The sequence below is a fragment of the Trachurus trachurus genome (assembly GCF_905171665.1).
Source record: "Trachurus trachurus genome assembly, chromosome: 18".
Lineage (NCBI taxonomy): Eukaryota > Metazoa > Chordata > Actinopteri > Carangiformes > Carangidae > Trachurus > Trachurus trachurus.
In genome coordinates, this window is record NC_139909.1 from 18,939,057 (window position 1) to 18,961,124 (window position 22,068).

A 22,068-nucleotide genomic window follows, 5' to 3' on the forward strand; every position below is an offset into this window, starting at 1 on the left:
GAACCTGGATTCGAGTGGAGCTGATTCTAGGGGTCCCCAACCCGCCCACTCTGGGTGTCTGGACTCCCTCATTGAGAAACCACCCTCTCCCAAAACTTGTGGTAGAAAAAGTTTCCCCTATTGGAACTCCATTGTCTCCCATATTAGTTGCTGAATGCATGTTAACAACCCCAAATAGCAAATAGAAAAAGAAAAAAAACAGTGTAAATAAATCACATATCAAAACTACACAACAATATGAATCTCAGTTATATTGCTATATTACTGTTAAATGTGTCAACAATAATCGAAAAATGTCCCACTCAAATGAAATGACCAGACTTTAAATGAAGATGTGAATGGAGAGCTTCCCTCGGCGATCGGAATGGCATCGATGCTTGATGATCCGGGTCACGGCACCAATGTAACCCATGTAGAACCCTCTCTCTGCCGGTACTCTGCGATGTGTTGTGCGACAATAAACCAGGAAACGGGCTGGTGGGCTCTGACAATTCTTTACTCGGTCTGTCACAAAATAAACATAAACAGAAGAGACTTGAGTGGCGTACATGAGGAGGTTGTCGACACTTCTGCAGACATGTTCCAGTCAGACTCTCCTTTACTCATAAAATAATAGTGGTTTTATCAAAGCAACCAGAAAATAATATGTAAAAATGTAAAACATCATTCCCAAAACGTTATATTAAATTGACTTAAATAAAAATAAATTAACTGAAATAAATTAAATTATTCTCAGAGGACCCTCATTCATTCATTTCACATGTAAATAGCATCCCCACATATTAACCAGTGGACATATAATAAACGTAATTAACCATCTCCATACCTGTCACAAAATAAACATAAACAGAAGAGACTTGAGTGGCGTACATGAGGAGGTTGTCGACACTTCTGCCGAGGAGAAAGAAAAAGAGTCACATTCAAAACACAAACACCGTGAATCGGCTCTCGGCTAATGAAGCATGAAAAGTAAACATTAGCACAAGCTAACGCTAACTAGCGATATTCACAGACTGCTTCGGAGTTACTTTTTACACACACACAATGCGGTTAACGGCTGAAAACACTCCCAACAACATCCCAGCATGAACTGCACTGGTCCCGTTAAACAACGGTCTCATAAAACAACATTTTTGTACTTTTAGTGGGAGCGAAGCTTCCACACATCCTACCTGCAGACATGTTCCAGTCAGACTCTGACCAGAACGCGCAGGCGCAGCACCTCAAAACTCCCCGTCATAGCCCCTCCCCTACGTACACACACAGAGCTCCCCAAAACAGACAGGCAGAGGTGAAAAACCTTAACAGAGTGAAAAATAAAATAATAACTGAATATTTTGGTGAAATTATATTAAAGTAAATATCCAACTGTTACATATGCATCCTTCAAATAAAAAAGCTTTTGCAGTTTTACACAGTGGAGCGTGTTACCAATTGATTTTCTTTCAAAATCTATTACAGAATTTGCTTAGAAAATATTTTTTATTGTTCATGGGACATGAGTCACAAATTCAGGAATTGAAACTTCAAACCCTGAGAATCAGTTTAACCTTTAGGACAGAAGATTATTTCCTCACTATACAACAAATGTTAGACTCAGTTACAGTTGACCTCATGTAAGTAGAAACACACAGGTAAGACATGTATGATGGTGAAGTGACCCAGTACTTGTACTACAATACAGACATACAGTATCTTATTACCAAGAGTGGTGTATCAGGTTATTTGATTATTGACTGCTGGATGGTGGTAAATTAGTTTGATATATTAGAAGAGTGCAGCTGTTTTTCAACCTCAGTTCATTTGCATTGTTGTCAGAGTTCAGACTTCAGGATTCCTCTTGTACACTTCATAGGCAAACTCCTCAGTATGTGCGTAATCTTTGCAGACGCCGATGTAATCAATCTCCAGCTGGAATGGACCGTCTGCTTTATCTCCCAGAGTAAATCCAATGCTGTTAATCTGCAAATGTAAACAGAAGTAGCAAGTAAAAGCCGAGCAGAGGCAAATTTAACTAACCAATAACAGTTTAAATATCTTAAGTCTTATTACTCTACCTTGTCTAGCCAGAGAGGATGCTGATCATCTTGTACTCTCCCACGATGTGTGAGGAAGAACTTGGAGAAAGGTATCTGTGAATGGACAACACAAATGTATTATCACTAAATACCGAGACCTTTCCACATCTCTGCAGAACCTATTTGATAGACCTATAACTTTTTTTTTTTTTTTTTACAGCATTCAAAAGTATTTCATGCTCTCGGTGTTTTATACCTTGACATCCTGCCAGTAAGGTCCTCCTCTGGTATACAGAAAGTAGTTGTACATGTCGTCTTTCTGGTGGGAGAAGTACGTTTCTGCTGCGATGTTGATCATCCATGGACGGCCATCACCACGTACACGCAAATGTAGGGTGTTGAAACTGGACCAATCATAGTGCACCTTCCTATCAAATGAACCCTGGGAGGGACAGCATACAATCAGACCTTTCATGTCAACAGGTTTTCTTTCCAACACACAATCTTTTAGTCTATGACACAATCCCACAACAATACACCACAGAGGCAGAAGCCACTCTAAAAGTACAATGCACAAAATATTTCATTTTCTGTGATTTTTATTTTGTAAAATCAGTTTTTGAAGATTTCTGTCCAAAAATTTAGGGAGTTGTGAAATCATAGCTGTGACCCTGGATGAAATTAAATGAATGTATCACTCCACAGAATTGAGGAATAAAAAAAAATACTAACCAGTGGTGGTTTTGAACGCATGGTGCAGTAGCCACTGTAGCGTGTCTCTCCATCTCTTGGAGGAGTTGAGCTCAGGGTCCCATAAAGAAAACAGGTATTGTTTTTACCAAGCTTCAAATAAACTTCACTTTGCCCTCCTATCTCATGATCTGAGGACACCGTCCACTGCTCCAGGCTCTCTGGACCTCTGAACTCCCATATCACTCTGTTCTGCTCCAGCATGTGCTCAACCATTGGTTTGCCCTCTGGACCGACCCAGCGGTCAGAGAACTCAGTTTTCAGCAGAGTGAAATGCTTCTTTATTCCCTCCAGACCCTTCCTAAAGTCAAACTTGATCTTCTCCCATGGTAACTTGTCTTCTTTGGGCTGGCCGGGCCGCCGGTATTCACCCTGGATCACAGCTCTCCTGGGCACAGTGAGCTGTGTGATGGAGGGGAGGAGCAGCTGCTGCTGCTGCTGCTGGTGGATGGAGCTCAGAAGCCTCAGGGAGGGGAGACGCGTGATCTTTGGTAGAGACATTTCACTGCTGTCCTGGATGAGTCACTGCTGGGATACATCACAACAGGAGAGAGGTGTCATCGCACTTGAGTGGTAAAGTGATTATGAATAATCAATATTAACTCTAGTAGATTTAAAGAGATTAAAATTGAGGAAAGTTGCATTCATTGACTATGGGAATGGCTAGTGGCTACGTCATCACATTCTAAAACATCACTTCCGTGTCCAATCGCAGGATATGAGCCGGGTCAAAAACTTTTACAGTCTCTGACACGTCTTTCCCTCTGTGACGTGCTGACGTAGCCGATAGAGTGCCTAGAGAGAGGCACTCTAGTAGCCGACAGGTGACGTCACCTGAGAGACCGGTTCGCGTTTGAAACCATGACGCAGGAGATGGAAAAAAAAAAAAAAAGTTTGCAGGACGTGACGTTGTTTTCTACAGTTGGTATTTCCTGACGGGTTTCCCTCTGCTGAGGAGGAGGAGGGGGAGGAAGGGGGAGGAGGGCTGTCAAGTTACACACACAGAGGCAGGATTACACCGGAAATCACCCTGTCAAGATAAAAGACACCATTTATTTACTGAATGTAACAAAACGGGCTACTTTTGGGCAAATTTAGGCAATTCTGAGCAACAAACAGGAGAATAGGAAGACAAGACAGTTGACCTTATAATGTCTAATTTGCATCAGTTGAGGATTGAACCCACAACCTCGGGAATCAAAGACCATTGTCTATCGCACTGAGCTAATTGACAAGTGGTAGATCAACAGTGGCTTCACAAATTGAGTAAGCCATTCACTGTCGTGTAGGCAGAAAAAGAAAAATCAGTTTTTGAGGTAAAATAATGATATGTATTTGTCAAACATCTACTATGAGTCTAAGATGTTAAGGGCCTTCGCAGATGGTCCAGTCCAAGCTATTTGAATTTTTAAATTTAGAAGCTTGCTGTGATGCCACCATTAGGACAATTGTCTTGTTTTTCGTGTTTAGGACATTTGACATTTTGATCTGTCATCATCATCATCACCCTGGCTGGGTCTCGAACTCACAACCTCTGACACAAACAACCAGCGCTTAACTCAGTGAGCTAATTATCTGGAAGTGAAATATGGTGTGTGTCTTCTCAAATAGACTCAGGGAGTCAGTGTCCGGGCAGCAGTTGTGAACGCAGATTTCTGTTATCTAAACAAAAATCTGTTAATACATAAATTGCATTTAGACAGCAAAATAGCTTGAGGACATCTGACATTTTGATCTGTCATCATTATCATCACCCTTGCTGGGTCTCGAACCCACAATCTCTGACACCAAGAACCAGCTCCTAACTCGCTGAGCTAATTGGCTGGTAGTGAGACCTGCTGTGTAGCTTCATTTATCCACTCAGGTGAGCCAGTGCCCGGGCAGCTGTTGTGATGAAATGGTCAAAATGTCAATGATTCAGTCATCTAAACAAAAATCTGATAATACATAAATTGCATCTTGACAGCATGGAAATGTTGGTGATTTGTTTTTAATGATAAGTGTTTTGCTTCATAAGAGAAAATATGATGTTTAAAAATTCCACTCTCACATTGGCTGCAGTTGTTCCCATGAGAGCAGAATTCAAAATGTTCTCAAAATTTCAGTTTTTGAATTAAAATTCTGATATCTGCTAAACTTCATCAACCATGACTCCAGAATATTCTCATTTTTTTTCAGGAAGATTGAAAATGTATTTAGCAAGAATTTGATGGCATATGTTTACAGTAGTGTTTACAGTCAAACGTTTTCATGCACTGTAGGCTCAATTTTTGCTTAATCAAAAATCCGAGAAACAAGTTTTGTGGAGGACAGTCTGGAGATGCTCTGTAGCAAGTTTGGTGACAATTGAGCAAAAATTGTGGGAGGAGATACATTTTAAAAGTTTTACAGTTATTGAAAAAAACAGAGTGATGGACTTCATAATTTGTAATAAGTTTAAGTGGACAAAAGTTTCAGCAGTATTGAGGCTACATTGTGATGAAGTTTCAACACTGTAGCATCTACCGTTGGTTTGGTAGGAATTTTTAAAGTTTTTAAATTTTAAAAAAAAAACCCTAGGAGGGGGGGGCACATGTCCTTGGAGTTGAGTGAATCTGGCATGGGACTGAACCTTTGTGCAAAGTTTGGTGAGTTTTCGCCCAGGGGAAGTATGACTTCCTTGGAAGAAGAAAGAAAGAAAGAAAGAAAGAAAGAAAGAAAGAAAGAAAGAAAGAAAGAAAGAAAGAAAGAAAGAAAGAAAGAAAGAAAGAAGAAGAATTCCTAGGAATACAATAGTGTCCCGGCAGCTTAGCTGCCCGGACCCTAAAAATCTGCAATAGAGACTGAGGTAAAACCAACTCTAACCCCAGATATCCTGGTAGTACAACACTACAACTGTATTAACATTTCAATTGCACATAGGCTATTATCAACTTATAAGTAATGATAATAATGCACAGTCATTATAGTGTAAATAAAGGTTGCTGGATATAATTTAGCCCTAGAGTTTAATTCCTTCACTTCTGATGACGTTTTATCTTCATATATTAAATTTTTTCCATATACTTTCATTTTCCCTCCTTACCTCTGTTTCTTGTGCTGTTACAAATTCACATTTGTTCCATTTTTAATTGCATCTTGCGAGTTTGTATGAGGTCCCGTCCAATAACTGGCAATATTTCCTACAGCACCTGAACGCATCCGCAGCTCCAGTGTGTGTGGAGTAAGATTTCAGTGTTGGCACTTCCATGAGTCCATCCTGTTCTATTTATTGTAAAAATCCCCTTCTGTCGTGTATTAAAACGCTCAAATAAACACACTTTTCTTTACACCCCCCTGCACATTATACACAACATACATTTACAACATGATATAGCCAAATTAATAAATTAGGCTAATAAAACATATGCTGTATGTATTACAAATTCAAAAATCACGGTGAAATCATTGAATCCCCTATTATTATTGTCTGAAATCACTAGATTAACCAGGTATAATTGGATGAATGAGACGTTTACGGACGTGTTACGCTGCCACACAGACTGTGTGTAAGCACAGTGTTTTCATCTGTCTAGACTGACAGGCTAGAGTAGTGAAACCTCGATCCCTGACTGTGATAAACCTTAAAAAGGCACATAAAGCAGATTTCCAACACTCATTCTGTGACTCTGCATCCAAAAAACTACAATAAATGATTCAAATGGGTCTAATAATAGCCGCTCTTAAGGGTTTCTATCTTCGTACTGTATGCTTATGCAGTATGTATGTTGTTATGCAATATGCATCCAAAAGTAACCTTGTGCATGAGGTCAGAGAAAAGTAAATACCAAGCGCCCTCTGCTGTTGCAAGGAGACACTACAGCCAAAAAAAAAAAAAAGTTTGGGATTTTCTCTCAATTTCATTTTCTTGTATTTTAAATTTATGAGATTATTTTCAATGCATTTGCATTTAAATAAACCAGAAAACACACAATAAGAAACATCCAGAGTCAGACTCACTTAAGAAGCAACAAACTGATTTTATGAACATGAATACTTGTCATTACAAAGACGTTGTTACATGAATCTCTTTTCTTCTCTTCTCTCTATTTGTTGTTGTAGTTGTAGTAGTTGTTTTTGGCAAAATAGTGGAAATTAAAAAATTTCCAATGTCAACCCGAAAGAACAGCCAGAGAACGTTTTGGTCCGGTACATGAAGCGATGAAGTCATCATACACATTTACGTAAGTTATTTCTGAAATTTGCTTTTACATTCAGTAGCATCTCCTTTTAGCCCTCTAAGCGCATGCAGCCTGAGAGTGGAAAAACAAAACAAAAAAAAAAAAAAAACATAGAGTGTCCTTCAAAAGGAAAACCTGACAGAAAACAGTGACAAATGCAGACACGTTCCACACACCCACTACAGAGGAAAAGCCCGTCTTATCTTCTCGGCGTTACGCATCAGGAGGCTGTTAAGGCGGTTTATAACCATCTGTAGAAACTCTCTGATGATGCAGAGTCCGAGTCTCCACCGGCTTCTCCTTTGGGGACGACTGAGATGTTTGTTTGTTTTTTAAAGCAGAAGACGACACTGAGGTGTTCACCGGCGGGCTGAGAGGGGGGTTTTTTTGCACTTCTTAGCAAGGAGATGAAAGCAAAGTAGCAGCAGTAGCGACGTGTGTGTGTGTAATATATCTATATATGTGTGTGTGTGTGTGTGTGTGTAAAGTGTGTGTTTCTGCAGGAAAGAATAAAATAAAAAATCATAAGAGGCGTCGTTTTTACTCGTGACTCCCACAGAGCCCTGAGGTGGCATCTACTGGCACACAAACACCTTTTGACATTTGTCTTGTAGTTACAAAGACTTAGAGCCAACACTTTCTCTCACTCACACTCACACACACACACACATACACGCACACAGACATTTCATAATTACATTCACACACATCTTTTTTAAATTCCTCCACAAACACGTAAACACAGACGGCAACAGGGGAGAGGGGGAGGAGGGGAGGGACGGGGGGCTGCATGGACGTCACACCCTCCCTCAGAGGGTGAAAATACTCCAGAGGCTTTGAAATGGCAGCGACTCCTCAAGTTCACTTCTCCCTCCGTTTTCCCAGAGTTGGATGGGGGGGTGAAGTAAGGAGAGAGAGAAGGGGGCGTGGGGGGGGGTTCAGATGAAAGGGTTTCGCGACGTCCCTCGACTGGGGTAAACATTCCCCTGAGAGACAAGAGAGGCAGGGTGAGAATGAGCAGCGAGGCCTTTACTACAGTGTCTGTAGTTTGCAAAAGAGGAGAACTTGCAAAAAATACAAATTAGACCCCCCCCCCTCTCTTATTCTGCCCCCCCACCCCTCCCCTCCTCCTTAAGTGCACTTGTTTGTTTGCCAGGCAGTGAATGCATACTCACAGTGAACGGGTTCACCGACATCGGCCGAGGGACTTTGGGCTGGGAGTCGGACGCCGGGAAGGAGGCGAAACCTGCAACATGATGCACGCGTAACATGACATGAAAAAAAAAATAACACGCGGTCTGTGAAGGCAGCACTGAAACCAGAAACCGCAGATAAGAACGTGAAGGGCAGAGCCAGAGGCAGCAGCAGCAGCTCTGGATGCGTCCATTGGTATTCTTGGACTGTTGCTGTGGGTCACTACTGAAATAATGAAACATTTGCAGCTTCTCTGTGTTTGATCTGCAGGCGCTGCACATACAGCAGGTGTCACACGGAGGCAGCCGCTGTCACTGGGCGACACCTGTGAGGGCTTCAGACTCTGCATTAAATATATGGCCGTACTGTATGTGTGCTGTCGTTTTTATTTCTCATCCTCCTGAGCAAGATACAGAGTGACGTTCAAGTGTCTCAGCACAAACTGTTCCTTATGCATAATACATACAGTACATACACACACACACATATGTATATGGTATGTATGTGTGTATTGTGCATGTATTGTGTGTATATACTGTATATATCTATATATATATAACATAAGGGGGAAAAAAGTAAAACAGTTCTTGATATTTGGTACAAACAAAAATTATGAATATAATATCTCATTTAAAAAATCATTATATGGAGGAATTAAAAAATATCTTTGAGACTTCTGTGTTGTGTTCAGGTACACTGTTAGATTTACTGTAAAGGTCTCCCACAGGATTACTGTTTATTATATAAGATGGTTTTACTTTACTGATCACATGATTATTTAATATGATTTATTTCTAATATTGATCTCTCATGGTTCGATGGTGAGGTTCTAAGTTATTGATGTGCTCTTAAATGTACGAAGCTGTGTTCAAATCAGACAAATGCTGCATTGCAACAATGTTTTAGTGTCTTCCAAGTCGATATAAAATGGAAAATTAAATATTAATCACCTCCACTACCAGTGCTTTAACATGAATGTACTCCTTATATTACACGTGGTCATCAAAACATTAAAAAAAAACAATTCAACTTTCTACATGCCAAAGTAATGTTGTGTTGTTGTATACTACTGAATTAATAATAAACAATAAAGTTACCGTTAGCTTCCTGGTTGTTGGCCGACTCGTGAGGAAATGCATTCTGGGAGGCCGGTGCTGGGAAAGAGGCGGACGGTGGGAACACGGAGGTGGGGGAGGTGACGAACGCACTGGAGTCACCTGAAGAGAAGAGACCAGGTAACAGGAAAGTAATGAAATAGTTGTTGGCTGGTATCAAATGAAAGGTAACCAACAAAAGAGCAGAGCCAGAGGCTGAGTCACCTGACCAGACCAATGTAAACTGAACACATCAACACATGGTGTGGCTGAATAATGGATACTGGCCGGTCTCTCATTCTGTCTTTATAAAAACAAAAACAGATCATTTTAATATCTCACTTCTAACACTGCCCTTTAAATGACATATAAAGTTTTTTTGTTTTTTTTCCAGTCAGGTTAATGTTGCTGTTCTGTCATGTGTATGCACACATCATTACACTGCAATGATCTTGTATTACTGTATGTGACAAATAAACTCTCTTGAAATCTTGTTTGAAGATCAATTTATTAATTTTTCTAAAAATGATAAGGAAAAAAATGTTCCTTACAAAATGTAAATTAAGTCTGTAAAACTGAAAACTGTCACAAGTGTCAAAATAAAATGACACGATCACAAGTTTTGATTAAAAAGTAAAAATATTCAGTCACATTTAAAGTTTTAGGACACTTTTAAACAACTTATTCTCCAAATTATCTTTTTCCTATGGAAATAATCAATACAGGATAGTAGTGTGATATTTTGTGTGTTGATAAACGGATACCTAATTGTGCGCTTTAACTTTTCGTTCAGCTGTCATCATGTGATGGCGCTGTCATGGCCACACCATATCGCCTTAAGCATGTCATGTATACCCTATAGCTGTCCCATCCATGACTATTGATTACACTGACAGTTGAACAACAAGACTACATATCTGTGAGTGACATTCTCTTCATAATTAACTAGAAATGATTAAAAGTCTTAAAAGAAAACATGAAGTGATGTTTTCCCAGGTCAGAGGGAAGCAGCAGAGTGAAATGGATCACGGACCATGAGCATGAGTCTCACCTCCTGAGGCATTGCTGAAGGGGTTACTGGGGGAGAGGGCAACGGGCTGCTGGGAAGCAGAGCTGGAGCTGGAGCTGAATGGGTTGGGGAAATCTGAGACACACACACAGGGGGGAGATAATTCACAGTGTGTGGGGTTAACAGGGTACATTCCTGCCTATTCAAACCAACACTGCTCCGAGTCACACTGATGCATCCTAATTAAGGGGTGTTGGGTGGCTCCAAAAGATGAAGGCACCGAGCGTAAATACAGTGCAGGTTAGCAAGGTAGGGGGAGGATCAATGCAGCATGTGCTCGGTACCTACTCGCAAAGGTTTGGGAGCCGGAGACCGTATCGACACCGGGGGAACTGGAGGAAAAAATAGAAAAAATCAAGAGGATCAATCAGAATGTGACCTTTAAAGGGCTCCACGCACAGGAAGTTTAAAGATCTGCCATGTTAAACAAAAACTGATTTGATTTGTGTTTCTTTTCCCCTCTCCCTACCTGGCAGGAGTCGAGCTGGATGAAAGCCTGCTGCCGAAGATGGCGCTGTACTGCGGGGGGCCAGCAGGTGGAGCTGCAAACAAACATTAGGACGTCACGTCACCTCGGGGCTCTAATGAGCTGCTAATTCAAGAAAATCGAGTGCTGCTATGATCAAGACATGTGAGTTTAAAAAAAAAGAAAAATCTCACAATGAGTTCAAACAGTTGATCTGAAGCGTGTAAGTCATCAGAGAACAAAAGCATTACAGACACGCTAAATAAAATATGGTGTCTGTGTTCAGCTTGATATGAATCAAAGTGAGCCGGGGCAGAAAATCAATAACCTCCTTACTCTGCCAGGCAGGGGAGGATGTGATGAAGGTGGAAAACAACAAAGCGTCTTGTAGAAAGCTCCGGGGGCTTCTCACATGAATCCTATGCATCGCGGTCATTAGACCAAACATAGCTGATTTTAAAGGGGGGAAAACCAACAAGGTGCCTTGAGTCAGGCTGTGCATGATCTGGAGCAAACACAATGAGTATAATTCAGCTGCTAAAAGCCTTGGCATTTGGAGTAAGGATGTTACGCAACCCAGTTGAGCTGGCCGTCACAATCTATATCACATGCACACACACACACTTGAACGCTCCCTCTGCCTCTCTATCTATCGCACCGCAGTGGACCAAGTGCTCAGTCACAGCCCTGCAATCAAAATCCTGCTTACTGTAAGTAAGAGGAGCTGCAGAGAAACAGGCCCTTGTGACTGATCTAATACCGTTTAATACGTTATTAAATTGTTGATACATTTAATCCAATGCATAGGCAGGATTTCACTGTTGAAGCTGGAGGAACTTATACAGTTTGGTAGTTTAGTTTAACATTCAAAGTATGAACTCACACAGTCAGACATTGTCCTACCTGTGGTCGTTGATGGTTCAGAGAAGACGCTGTCCAGGTGTGACACAGCAGCGTACCTGTCCTGGGGGTTGCCGCCGACCGGGGGTGTCGTCTGGCCCACACCGGCAGGCTGCTGCTGCTGCTGCTGCTGTTGGTGCTGTTGGTGATGTTGGTGATGTTGGTGTTGGTGCTGTTGTTGGTGCTGCTGGGACAAAGACTGGGGCAGGGACTGTGGCGCCTGAGGGTGGTTTAGACCTCCAAAATCCACACTGAGAGACTTGGGGAAGGCCCTAAAGGGCCCCGTGGCCCCCGAGGCTGATACTGTACGACCTGAGAGCGAGAGAACAAGACTGAGACTCAGTGCAAAGACAGCAGATAAAATCTGTTCCATTTAAAACCCACACAGACAACGTTATTTTATTCTTCCTCTGAATCTACAAGCTAAAAAATATTAGGATTACAAATCCTCAAAGTGACTCAGGGGCTAAGAAAAACTTCAGTAATAATTGATTTTATTCATGGTTTAATAAAATTGTGAAAAATATAATATGGAAAATGTAAAATAGAGGCTGTTTCCATCTTCGGCAGATAGAGTTTCTTATGGGAATGCAGGTGCTACAATTCTTTTCTTCTCTTTTATCTGCTGAAGTTAATTATGGGCATGGTCATAAGCCCACAATCTCACCACAAGTGTAACTGTTCCCTCTATAAGGTCCATTTAGTAGCTGTTTCAATCACATCATCGTCTTCGTCAGCACATGGACTGGAATTTCTAGATGTGTAATTTTACATTTTCTGCCGAGATCTTCTCCATTTAGCGTAAAATCTGAGGTTGACAAAACAAGCTCACAACTATTTAGTAGTTTACAAGGAGCTTTTGATCACATCAACTTTCACTTAAACAAGGTTGAGAGCTCCAGAGCTAAATGTAGGCTATCTGTTTGTTTTGTTTTGTTTTGTCAAAAGGTAGACACCAATTCAAAAAGATCACTTTGGTTGTTTAATTTTATGCCAACACCTTTAATAATATTACTATATTTGTTAGTATAGAAAATATATAATTATTCATATGCAAACATACAATAAAAAAGAAGATCAGACCATATAAAACAACCTAAAACAAAGTACGTTTATCTCATGCTACATTAACATTTCCATGCTGAGGCTTATCAAAGGCAGGGTTAGCTCGACATGTCACGTAGCATGTGCCGCGTCATGGTTAAGCGTGAACACAAAAGTCTGAGGGCAGAGCAGCAAGTTGTTGGAGAGCTTTCAAAAAAAAAAAGACAGTAACAAAGGCAGGAAATAACGATTAACATCTTTCCACGTAGCAAGCTTTCCACAAACATTAGCCGCAGAGCATGCTAGGATAATGCTAGCACGGGGGGATTCAAATGAAAACACAGCGTGTTTTTTCCTCTGTCAGGGACACAGACCAGACCAGACTTGACCTGACAACGATTATCAGAGGATATAAAACATGCAAGAGTCAGGCTGCATGGTTCTGGGGGGGTTTGTTATACGCTAATGTTGCAAAGATACCTAAACTTCCTGCAGTACTTGTTTGTGATGTTAATGTGTGTTGTGGGACTATTACAGCTGTGTCCTACATAGTTTTCAGTGCTCCAACACCAACGTGGAGGGAAATATCAGCAGACGGGGGCAGCAGGAGCAGCTACGGCCTAAAAATAGCATTGCTTTAAACTTGTTCTTCTTCCTCCGAGGGAACAGTGCGTGAGTTTGCGAGTCTCCTTGACCCTCGCAGGCCTCACATCTGAGCTCTGAAGCGGGGACACCTGACTGGCGAAGAAAAATATCGACCCCAATCACGACATGTGACACTGGGACCGGCCGTGACTCAGGCGGCGAAACGATTATACAGCCGAGGGGCCGTGTCTCCTCTCAAGCTGCTCGGGGGAAAATGAAGTCAAATTCACATGCGTGCGATGCGAGGCACGGCCCACCCATTATGAATGATAGAGCATGGAGAAGCTTATTGATCGCAGCCATTCAGCACACACTCAAATGTATGGGTTGGTGCCGTGTCTTACCTAAAGTGAAGTGGTTTTTGAAAGAGCTACTGGCTACGAGGTTGGGGAGGGGAGAGAGAGAGAGAGAGGGAGGTGAGAGACAGAGGAGAAAGAGGGTTAAACAGAGGGAGGAGAGGAGAAAAGTGTCACTGAACGTCACATGAAAACGCCGTCCCTGCTCTCAACTCTGACCAGAAGCCCCCCCTCCCACCCCCCAGATGACGACATGGACCCAATTTCAATCCACACAATGTGGTGAAAAATCCCAAGATGATGACTCTCTCCTCTCTCCCTCTCTTTGGTGACACTTGGAGCCAGCAGACATGGGTGGACTGCATCGTCAATGAGAATCAATGAAAATATTCAGCCTCGCAACACACTCACACTGTGCTCTGCCAAGTCTTCGAGCTACAGCAAATAGTTTTCCTTCAGCCGCCCGTCAAGTGTAACAAATGCTGTGGCAGGCAGCGTTTAGTTTAGTGCATTCCTGATTAACACGCACTGAACGCAGGTTGCTACAGTTTTCAAGGCCTCATCTAACCGGGAGTAAACAGGCCAAGTCTCCTTCCACGAACAGATGAAAGCTGCTTAAAGGGCGAGGCTGGCGTTGTTGTGTATTTCTGTTATTATTAGCAAATCCCATGGAAAGATCAAAACCAGTGTCTCGGCCTCAGTACCCATCGCTGAAGGTGTAAATGTTTGAAAACAGGCCAGTTTCATTTTCATTTCCTGAAACAGTCGGGCACTGTGATTTCCAGCGAGCACTAACTCTAACAAGAAGAAACAGTGCAATTGTCGGGGACTATTTTCAGCGGTGCATTAATAGACATTTGGTGCTCTGGTGAGTTTTTACAGCAACAAAACCGAGTTGAATGAACTCATCCTCAACAGCCATGTTCACAATGAAATGTTAGATTATATCACTCTATCGTTTTATATGGAGAATATACAGCAAATGTTCTCAAAACTGAAGCTTTTCAAGTTGGTTTTAGTATAGACTCAGTATCGGAGATATAATGTTTTAATTAGAGAGATAATTACACGGGTTTGTTATGTTTTGGCAGAGTTAGGGTCTCCGTTTCCCCATGCTGAGCTGAGCTAACCAGATGGTGGCTGCAGCTTTATGTTTACTCTACACACGTTGGAGTGGCTTTGCGGTTAAAACCACCAAAATGGAAGGTGTGTTATTGGCTGATCTAGCATGTTAAATACAGTAGCATCAATCAAATCAAGGCACATCATCACATCACCGCAAAAATCATTTAAATATCGCCATTAAATGGTCATGCTCACTGATTTATGATCCTTTAAACAGCTGCCTATTACAACCAGAGATGCTGATAAATAGCTACCAGGGTATAAATGGTGTATTCTCTATAGATTACACAACTTTAGTATAATTCATGTCCCCAACCCTGATCGCTGCTGAGGCTGTTTCGCCTACACAGCAACTGACTCTCCTAAAATGGGAAAGAACTCATTTAAACACACCACCTACAGTACCTCAACCAGTCAGCTGTATAAGATTTTGCAGTTAGTTTTGCACATGTGTCTCCATATTCATTCCACTCATTATATAAAGTGATGTACGACCAAACAATCATAGAAATATTTCAACATTAGCGTCCAGTGGGGGACACACCTGATGGTCGTGGGAGGGCGGGGAAGGACGGGGTGTGGCTCTGAGCTGCCAGCGCTGATGACAGAGAGCCTGGCCGCTGTCTTTCTATCCCACACAGGGTGGGATCTGGACGGCAGAGAGACAAAAGACAGATAAAGAGGATGGACGAGTGAGGGAATCGATCTGGTTCAGTCCAAAAATATCTATCTATCTATCCCTCCCGCTAGAGATCAGTCCACTGACCTTTCAGAGGGGGGTCTCTGAAGCTTTGGGAGCGCGATGGCCTCGCGGTGAACACGTCTGTCCGCATGTCGGCGGGCGAGATGGCAGGCGCCCGATCCCATGACGGCAGCTGGGACTGGGACTATGGGTGGGGAGGGAAGAGAGAGAAAGAGGCAGATGGCGGAGGTGGAAAGAGAGAAGAGAGAAGGCACAAAGGCCGAAGAAATGAGTGTGTTTCATGCTTTCTCAATAATTCATGCGCAGCGGCTTTGATGTGGAGGTTACCTGGCCCTTCTCACTGTCCAACCCATCAGTCTCTGTCTCCGCTGCAGCGTGGAAGGGAAAATCAGGTCGTTTCTTCACCTTCTATTCTCGTGTGCGTTTTCTGGCACTCTTTGAACTACTTGTCCTCTTCACTTCCTCTTTTTCTACCACACCCACCCACTCTCTCTCTCTTTCTCTCTCCTTATCCTTGTACGCTCACTCCCTTCACTTTATCTCCATCACTCTCTCCGGCCATTACATGCACATTCAGGACACATTAAGCCTCTTACCAGCGGCCTTGTGGCTCTGGCGTTAGGGGGCATGTTATGGGTGGGGGCCTGGCTCGCTAGGGGACCATGGGATGGGGGCACACCCTGGACTCCAGGACTCCAAGGACCCTCCACGTCCCTGCGGTTCTTACTTTTGGAAAAATGCCTGCAAAGAGACGGGAGATGAAGCGGGTCTCTGTCACATAAACAGGCCTCATAAAAAAGTCACAATTAATGCTCTGTTTATCAAACATCACGGCTGAGAATATTTCGAGGGCTTGAAGCTAAACCAAAACAGGACCTTTTTATTTTTTTCATCTACACACTGACGCGCTGAAAGCAGCTATTATCCATGGGCTAATTTTCCTGAGTAAGAGCCTCCATTTCAAACTGTGGGTGTCTAATTTTGGAACAAACATTACGGGTGGTTGTTTGGATCTAATTTTGCCCTTTTACTCCCTTTCACTTCTAGAGCTGAACCAATTACATGTCGTCTATGAATCGATTAGCCCACAGACAGATAATTCATCTGTGAAATGTTTCATAACTGAGTCATCCTTTTTTTTCTCCCCCCAAGCAAAAATACCATAACAAGACTGAGACCCATACAACCATGCTAGCAGCTAGTCCTGCAACACTGAATGGTAAATACTAATGTTAGGATGCTAACAAACATGCTAGCCTTCATTTGACAATGCTAACACTTGATGACAATTTCCTAAGTAAACACCAGCCTGTTCGTTTTGTTGTGATACAAATTTGTAGCAGCTTACTAGCAAGTGTAATCGCAAACAGTGCACAGCTATGGTGCACTTCTTCGTATGACTGTTTGAGTCTGTCTCCTGAACTGTGTAAATTAGACCCAAAAGAAGAAATAAACATGTTTACACCCTGTTACAAAAACAGTTTTGGTTCCTGCAGCTAATTTCAGCCTTCGTGACGACAGCAGAGGGGTAAAGTTTTACATAGCTCACTTACTGAAATGTAATTAAGGCTTAAATCTTTGCATCATTAAGTGTGCAGCATTTTCTCCGCCCATTTTTGGATTAGCCAGAAAATGGGCGGAGTCAGCTACTGCCAAGATGGCAACAGTGGAACGGCCCACTCCGAGCTGAAAACTGCCCTTCAGAAACCTATGGGTGACGTCATGGAGGGTAGGTCCATCTTGTCTATATTGTATAGAGATTAAAAGGCAGAGGCTGACTACATAACTGTTTACCTTTTTACAGTAAAACCAGTAACTGCCAGCACATTTCACTAAGAATAAAAAAAATGTCTGTAGCAACTTTTTCTCTTTGGATTAAAGTTGCTATATCCCTAAAAAATATTTCTTAGATTGTAGCCTATGCTGTTTTTCTTCATATTATACTATTATAAATTGAATGTTTGAAGGAAGTTTTTGAATACATTTCTCTTGGAAATGATCAGGAGGTTGAATGGTATTTCATAATAACCATCAATTGCAATCTTATTCATCTCTGAGCCTGAGCTCCTGTCCGGTTACATCAGCCTGTCATCATGATTGCAGATGAAAAAGTCCTCACCATTTTTTCTTCTCATATTTATCCTGGAGGAACTCTTTGAACTTCTGAGAGTCCTTCATGTCGGAGCAGCTGTCCGTCTTTGGGTCAAACACACACAGCCAAGTCCTCCTCCCAACCTGAACACACACACATTTGGGAGGGAAAACACTTTAGACACAGAACCACACACAGAACCAGAACCAAAACCAGAATCAGAAGGGGGCCGTGTCTAATTGCTGGTGCATAAAAATCAAACCGCAAGCACAATTTTTTGTTTGACATTTCATTTCGGAGAGCTTCTCACAAACACAAACAGACTCATCACATCAGTGATTCATCTCAGAGAGCGGCAAATATTACCGCCTGTGAATCATGACTGGCCGGATCGCTCTTCAGAGGATGATGAGGAGTCAAAGATGGACGATACACACCTCTGCCTCTCCTCATATTCTACTTGACTCACGCACACACACACATCCCGCTGATAAAAACAGACAGCACTCATCTCGACAGCCTGAAACGCTTCACCTTTGTACCTGTGTGATATAAGCTCAGGAGAGAGAGTGCAGCCTACACCGGTGTATCCCAGGCATGGGGGTGGGCTATGGCCTAAATTTCATTTTTTATTCCACATATTTAAACATTAAAAAACACAGTGAGCTCCTACACTTACTACATTCTGCGTTTCAGCTTGCAAGCGCAATAAAAACACAACAAATATTAAAATATGCATATTACAGAAGCTGCTGAATATGCCACATGGTCACATGACAGCTCAGAGGTGCCGGTTGTCATAGTAACAGTTTAGCTTGATGGATACTAGATTTTTGATACCAATATTTATATTTGACCATTAAAAAAATGTGATAGCAACATATCTGCTGTAGAACTGATACGATTAATTGAAAAGAAAAATATTCTCATTATTGATTCTGATCAATGACGTATATTTATTAATTTGAGGGGTTTATGTGATAGTTATTTGTGGGTTTTAAACTGTTAATTAACATCGGTATGGACTAAATGATGATCATAACACCAAGATAAATTGATATTAAATCTATCTGTAAGCTGCAGCCAACACATAAACGCATCATATGAACAAAAATGTTCAATAAAGATCCTTTAAATTTGAGTTTTGCTGAAGAATTGTTGCCAAAATATGAACTGTGCAGGAAAAAAATCTCCATAGAGGGGTGCCCTGGTTTGAGAAACTTTGGGAACCTCTGGCCTACACACACACAAACACACACACACACACACACACAGGAAATAGACGGTGGTTTGGGTGGGACAAAGTGCTGGTCCTTTTGTTTCTTGGCACCGTGTGAGCCCGGCAGCAGCAGCATTCTTCTCCCAAACAAAAAAAGGAGAGTCTCGACCACAAAGGCTGGTTCAGCTGGTCGCCACAAGGGACGTTTCATATTCCATATCACTACCACAAAGTTTTGGCTCCGACGCTGAACTCGGACCAAAAGACACGAAAGCGCACGAGCGTCGCTTCTGCGTTTTGCTCCGTGACCTTGGACGACCTCATAAACTGTGAATAACACCGACTGACTGACTGACTGAGGCCTTTACAAAGCCCTCGCCGACACCACCTGAAGCGAAGCCCCCAGGTGGGACCACCACACATCATCACATCACTCACCTCGTTACCATGGTTCTGGAGGAATTCCACTTCCTGTTGGGAGAAGGTTGTCATGGAGATAGACTTGACTCTGTGAGGCGGGTTGAGGCCTCTCCTGGGACACGGAGGAGAGAGAGAGACAGAGACAGAGACGGAGGAGGAGGAGGAGGAGGAGGAGGAGGAGGAGGAGGAGGAGGAGGAGGAGGAGGAGGAGGAGGAGGAGGAGAGGAATTCAGAGTTAAGACAAGTCAGAAGCTGTCGTCTTTTACGTGTCGCCTCGCTTCTGAGACAAGACGTTGAGGACGGAGCAGGTGGGAGAGGAAGTGTTGGACACTTGTGACTGTGAAAGTAGAGGGCAGATTTGTTGTGAAAAAGGTGCAACACACACACACACACACACACACACACACACACTTCCCTTTTTTGTGACAAGATGAGAGACATGGCATTTCCAGTAGGTAACCAGAGCTGGGCAGACTGAGACTATGTGTTTTTCTGGCTGTCCATGCTTGGGGGTGGGAGGGGGACAAAGTGGGACACTGCTGTGCTACAGTACGTGTGCAAGAGAGATTGCGCAATAACGCTCACTAGGCTATACTAAAAAAAAAAAAAAAAGTGCTGAACCCATCTGCACGAGGAGGAGTGTTTGGGACTAGGCTGAACATGCAGAATAATAAATGTGACAACACACACAAACACACACACATACATAATATTATATATAGTACAAACACGCGCATATCCACGCCCACACATCGGAGAGGAGCCTGCACGGAGAGAGAGAGAGAAGGAGGGGAGAGAGAGGTTGTGTCAAACCTGCACCATGACGAAATGAAACGTAACTCAGAGCTGGAAAATGACCAACAACTAGCGGTCTGGCGTTTATGGAGGGGCTGCTGGAAGACACGCATGAGACAGACAGACAGAGAGACAGAGAGAGGGAGAGAGGGAGAGAGAGAGGTAGACACTGCGTAAATTAATGTGCACACACACACAGCACCGGGGCTGTTGCACCAGCAGCACCAACACTCCCCTGCTGTTTACGCTGAGAAATGAAGTGAACCCAGATAGAGCGCGGCTGTCAGATGTGTGTGTGTCTCTGGATGGTGCATGGTGGTGGTGGTGGTGTAATCTCAATCTCAGGCCTCCTCCTACTTTTTTTTTTTTTTTTTTACTCCCTCCGCTGCTCCATCACTATGTGTTTGTGTCTCTCCACGCTCATGATGATGATGATGATGATGATGACAAATGTGCAGTAAATAAAGCCAAGTGAGGGAGCGGATGAGCCGCTGTCTGCTGTGGGTTTCTATCTCTTGCTCTCTCTCTCTCTCGCTTTTTTTTTTTTTTTTTTTTTTTACTCACAGCATTCCGGAGCACGACGTGCACACGAAGCTGCCCACCGTGATGTCGGTGTAAGTCACCCCGGGCTGGTTGCACTCGAAGCAGTGTTTGTTTACTCCAGACTGGGCCAGCTCCCGGACCTTGCGGGCGCAGATCTCCTGGTTGTCCCGGTGCTTTCGGTTCGACATGTTTATTTTATTATTTTATTTCTTAATTTTTTTAATCCTCTCGCGGTGTGAAGCCGGTAACCGCTGCCGCCTCCGCCGCCGCTCTGTCCTCCTCCTTCTCGGTTCCCCTCCGTGTAACCCCCGCGTCCGCCGCGCACCTCACGCCCGCATTATGGAAGCGCTTTTATGCGGCTCCGCTCCAATGCATGGCTGCACAGAGGAGAGGCGCGTCAAGCTGCACGCAGAGAGCAGGGGCGCGCAAACCGGACGCAGCGTGGATTTCCCTTCAAAATAAAAGCAGATGAACAGGTGTCTTGCTTTAGATAGCTCGATGTTCCGCTTTCAAGCTGCCTGTTTCTTTAAAATATTTGTACCACATATAACCACTGGTTATTTCATCAAAACTGTTAGTAGGTCAAGGTATTTTCCAGTTGCTCCATGTCTATTCTGTGAATCCATCATTTTCTGCTTTCTGTCACAAAAAGGAACAAAAGAAAAAAAGATTTTCCTATTGAAACACTTCATTCTTGACTTTAAAAAAACAATCAATGTAACCACAAAGTCCAGTAAAGTGACAGATCTAGCATGATCTTCTCCATATTTTTGCATATTTGTGAGCATTTGAGGGACTTCATGAGGTTTAACTCGCACTCGCTGAGGATAGCACCACAGATTGTTTTGTTAAAAGATGTTTGTTCGTTGTAGCCTATCTATCCCACCCTATCTGTCCTAGTCCTTGATCAAAACACTGGCCTGTTTGCAATCAGAGCAATCAGACTTATGTAACACCTGATCTGATTCCAAGAGTCTCCCATGCAGCTCTCCTCTCAAGCTTCAGATTCATTATCTCTAGAAAGGGCCTGGGAGACAGTGAAGAGAAGATATGTGATGGTCTTTTAAATACCTGGTGTGACTGCAGTATGTCAAGGGGATTAAAAAATCAATTAGGTCATAAAGTGTCCTACAAATTTGAATTTAACCTTAAAGTCCATCTTGTTAAAGCAGAGTTTTTCATTCTTTTTCACTGGTATTTTAATTCATCTGGCTATATATTTGGTAATAAGCATTATTTACTCTTAAAATAAACTGGAAATGCAGTTGCTCCTGCTTTTTTATACCTGAACTTGATAAGTTACTACCTTGACAACAACTCTGTTGAAATCTTTGTTTATTTAGATCATTCTGGGGTCATTTCGTGCCTCTACTAGAGATCTGGCAGTGAGGAGACAACAGTAAATGAGGGGGAGAGGATGTGTAATGACATGTACCAAAGGTCCTTGGCTGGACATGGACTATGTGACCAGCACCTTAACCCTTAAACCACCAGAT

General features: G+C 42.7%; 3 protein-coding genes across 4 annotated transcripts in view; 1 reads left to right on the top strand and 2 right to left on the bottom strand.

Annotated features, from left to right (window-relative positions):
• Window positions 1–15,319, top strand: part of per1b (period circadian clock 1b) — a gene marked incomplete at its 3' end in the record, with an annotated part of 402,390 nt that extends 387,071 nt beyond the window's left edge. Inside the window, exon 20 of the mRNA XM_083992986.1 lies at window positions 13,573–15,319. Coding sequence (XP_083849112.1) covers window positions 13,573–13,649 — 77 coding nt within the window. The remainder of the gene's footprint in view (window positions 1–13,572) is intronic.
• LOC311001709 (complex I intermediate-associated protein 30, mitochondrial-like) lies at window positions 1,494–3,287 on the bottom strand. The gene is made up of 4 exons (XM_083992826.1): window positions 2,751–3,287; window positions 2,275–2,460; window positions 2,058–2,132; window positions 1,494–1,962 (listed from the first exon to the last, which is right to left on the bottom strand). The coding sequence occupies exons 1-4, from the start codon at window positions 3,267–3,269 to the stop codon at window positions 1,822–1,824; spliced, it is 921 nt and encodes a 306-aa protein (XP_083848952.1). The 5' UTR covers window positions 3,270–3,287; the 3' UTR covers window positions 1,494–1,821.
• Window positions 6,747–20,955, bottom strand: agfg2 (ArfGAP with FG repeats 2). 2 transcript variants are annotated; one of them, XM_083992988.1, is made up of 14 exons: window positions 20,594–20,955; window positions 19,253–19,346; window positions 17,623–17,738; window positions 16,100–16,244; window positions 15,567–15,687; window positions 15,345–15,449; window positions 13,724–13,756; window positions 11,694–12,002; window positions 10,794–10,866; window positions 10,613–10,656; window positions 10,307–10,399; window positions 9,259–9,378; window positions 8,143–8,213; window positions 6,747–7,953 (listed from the first exon to the last, which is right to left on the bottom strand). In XM_083992988.1, the coding sequence occupies exons 1-14, from the start codon at window positions 20,758–20,760 to the stop codon at window positions 7,906–7,908; spliced, it is 1,539 nt and encodes a 512-aa protein (XP_083849114.1). In that variant the 5' UTR covers window positions 20,761–20,955; the 3' UTR covers window positions 6,747–7,905. The 2 variants fall into 2 exon arrangements, with proteins under 2 accessions (XP_083849114.1, XP_083849115.1); XM_083992989.1 differs by lacking the exon at window positions 13,724–13,756 and having other exon boundaries at window positions 20,594–20,952.
• Window positions 20,956–22,068: the final 1,113 nt, after the last annotated feature.

Bases quoted from the DNA above. Each gene is read 5' to 3' on its own strand.
- LOC311001709 (XM_083992826.1), bottom strand. From the start codon at position 3,269: ATGTCTCTACCAAAGATCACGCGTCTCCCCTCCCTGAGGCTTCTGAGC. The intron at 2,133-2,274 runs GTATAAAACACC...GTCCATTCACAG, and splicing joins CTTACTGGCAGGATGTCAAG to ATACCTTTCTCCAAGTTCTT. The intron at 1,963-2,057 runs GTAGAGTAATAA...TTACATTTGCAG, and splicing joins ATCCTCTCTGGCTAGACAAG to ATTAACAGCATTGGATTTAC.
- agfg2 (XM_083992988.1), bottom strand. From the start codon at position 20,760: ATGTCGAACCGAAAGCACCGGGACAACCAGGAGATCTGCGCCCGCAAG. The intron at 10,400-10,612 runs GTAGGTACCGAG...TGTGTGTCTCAG, and splicing joins CGGCTCCCAAACCTTTGCGA to ATTTCCCCAACCCATTCAGC. The intron at 9,379-10,306 runs GTGAGACTCATG...TCTTCTCTTCAG, and splicing joins CTTCAGCAATGCCTCAGGAG to GTGACTCCAGTGCGTTCGTC.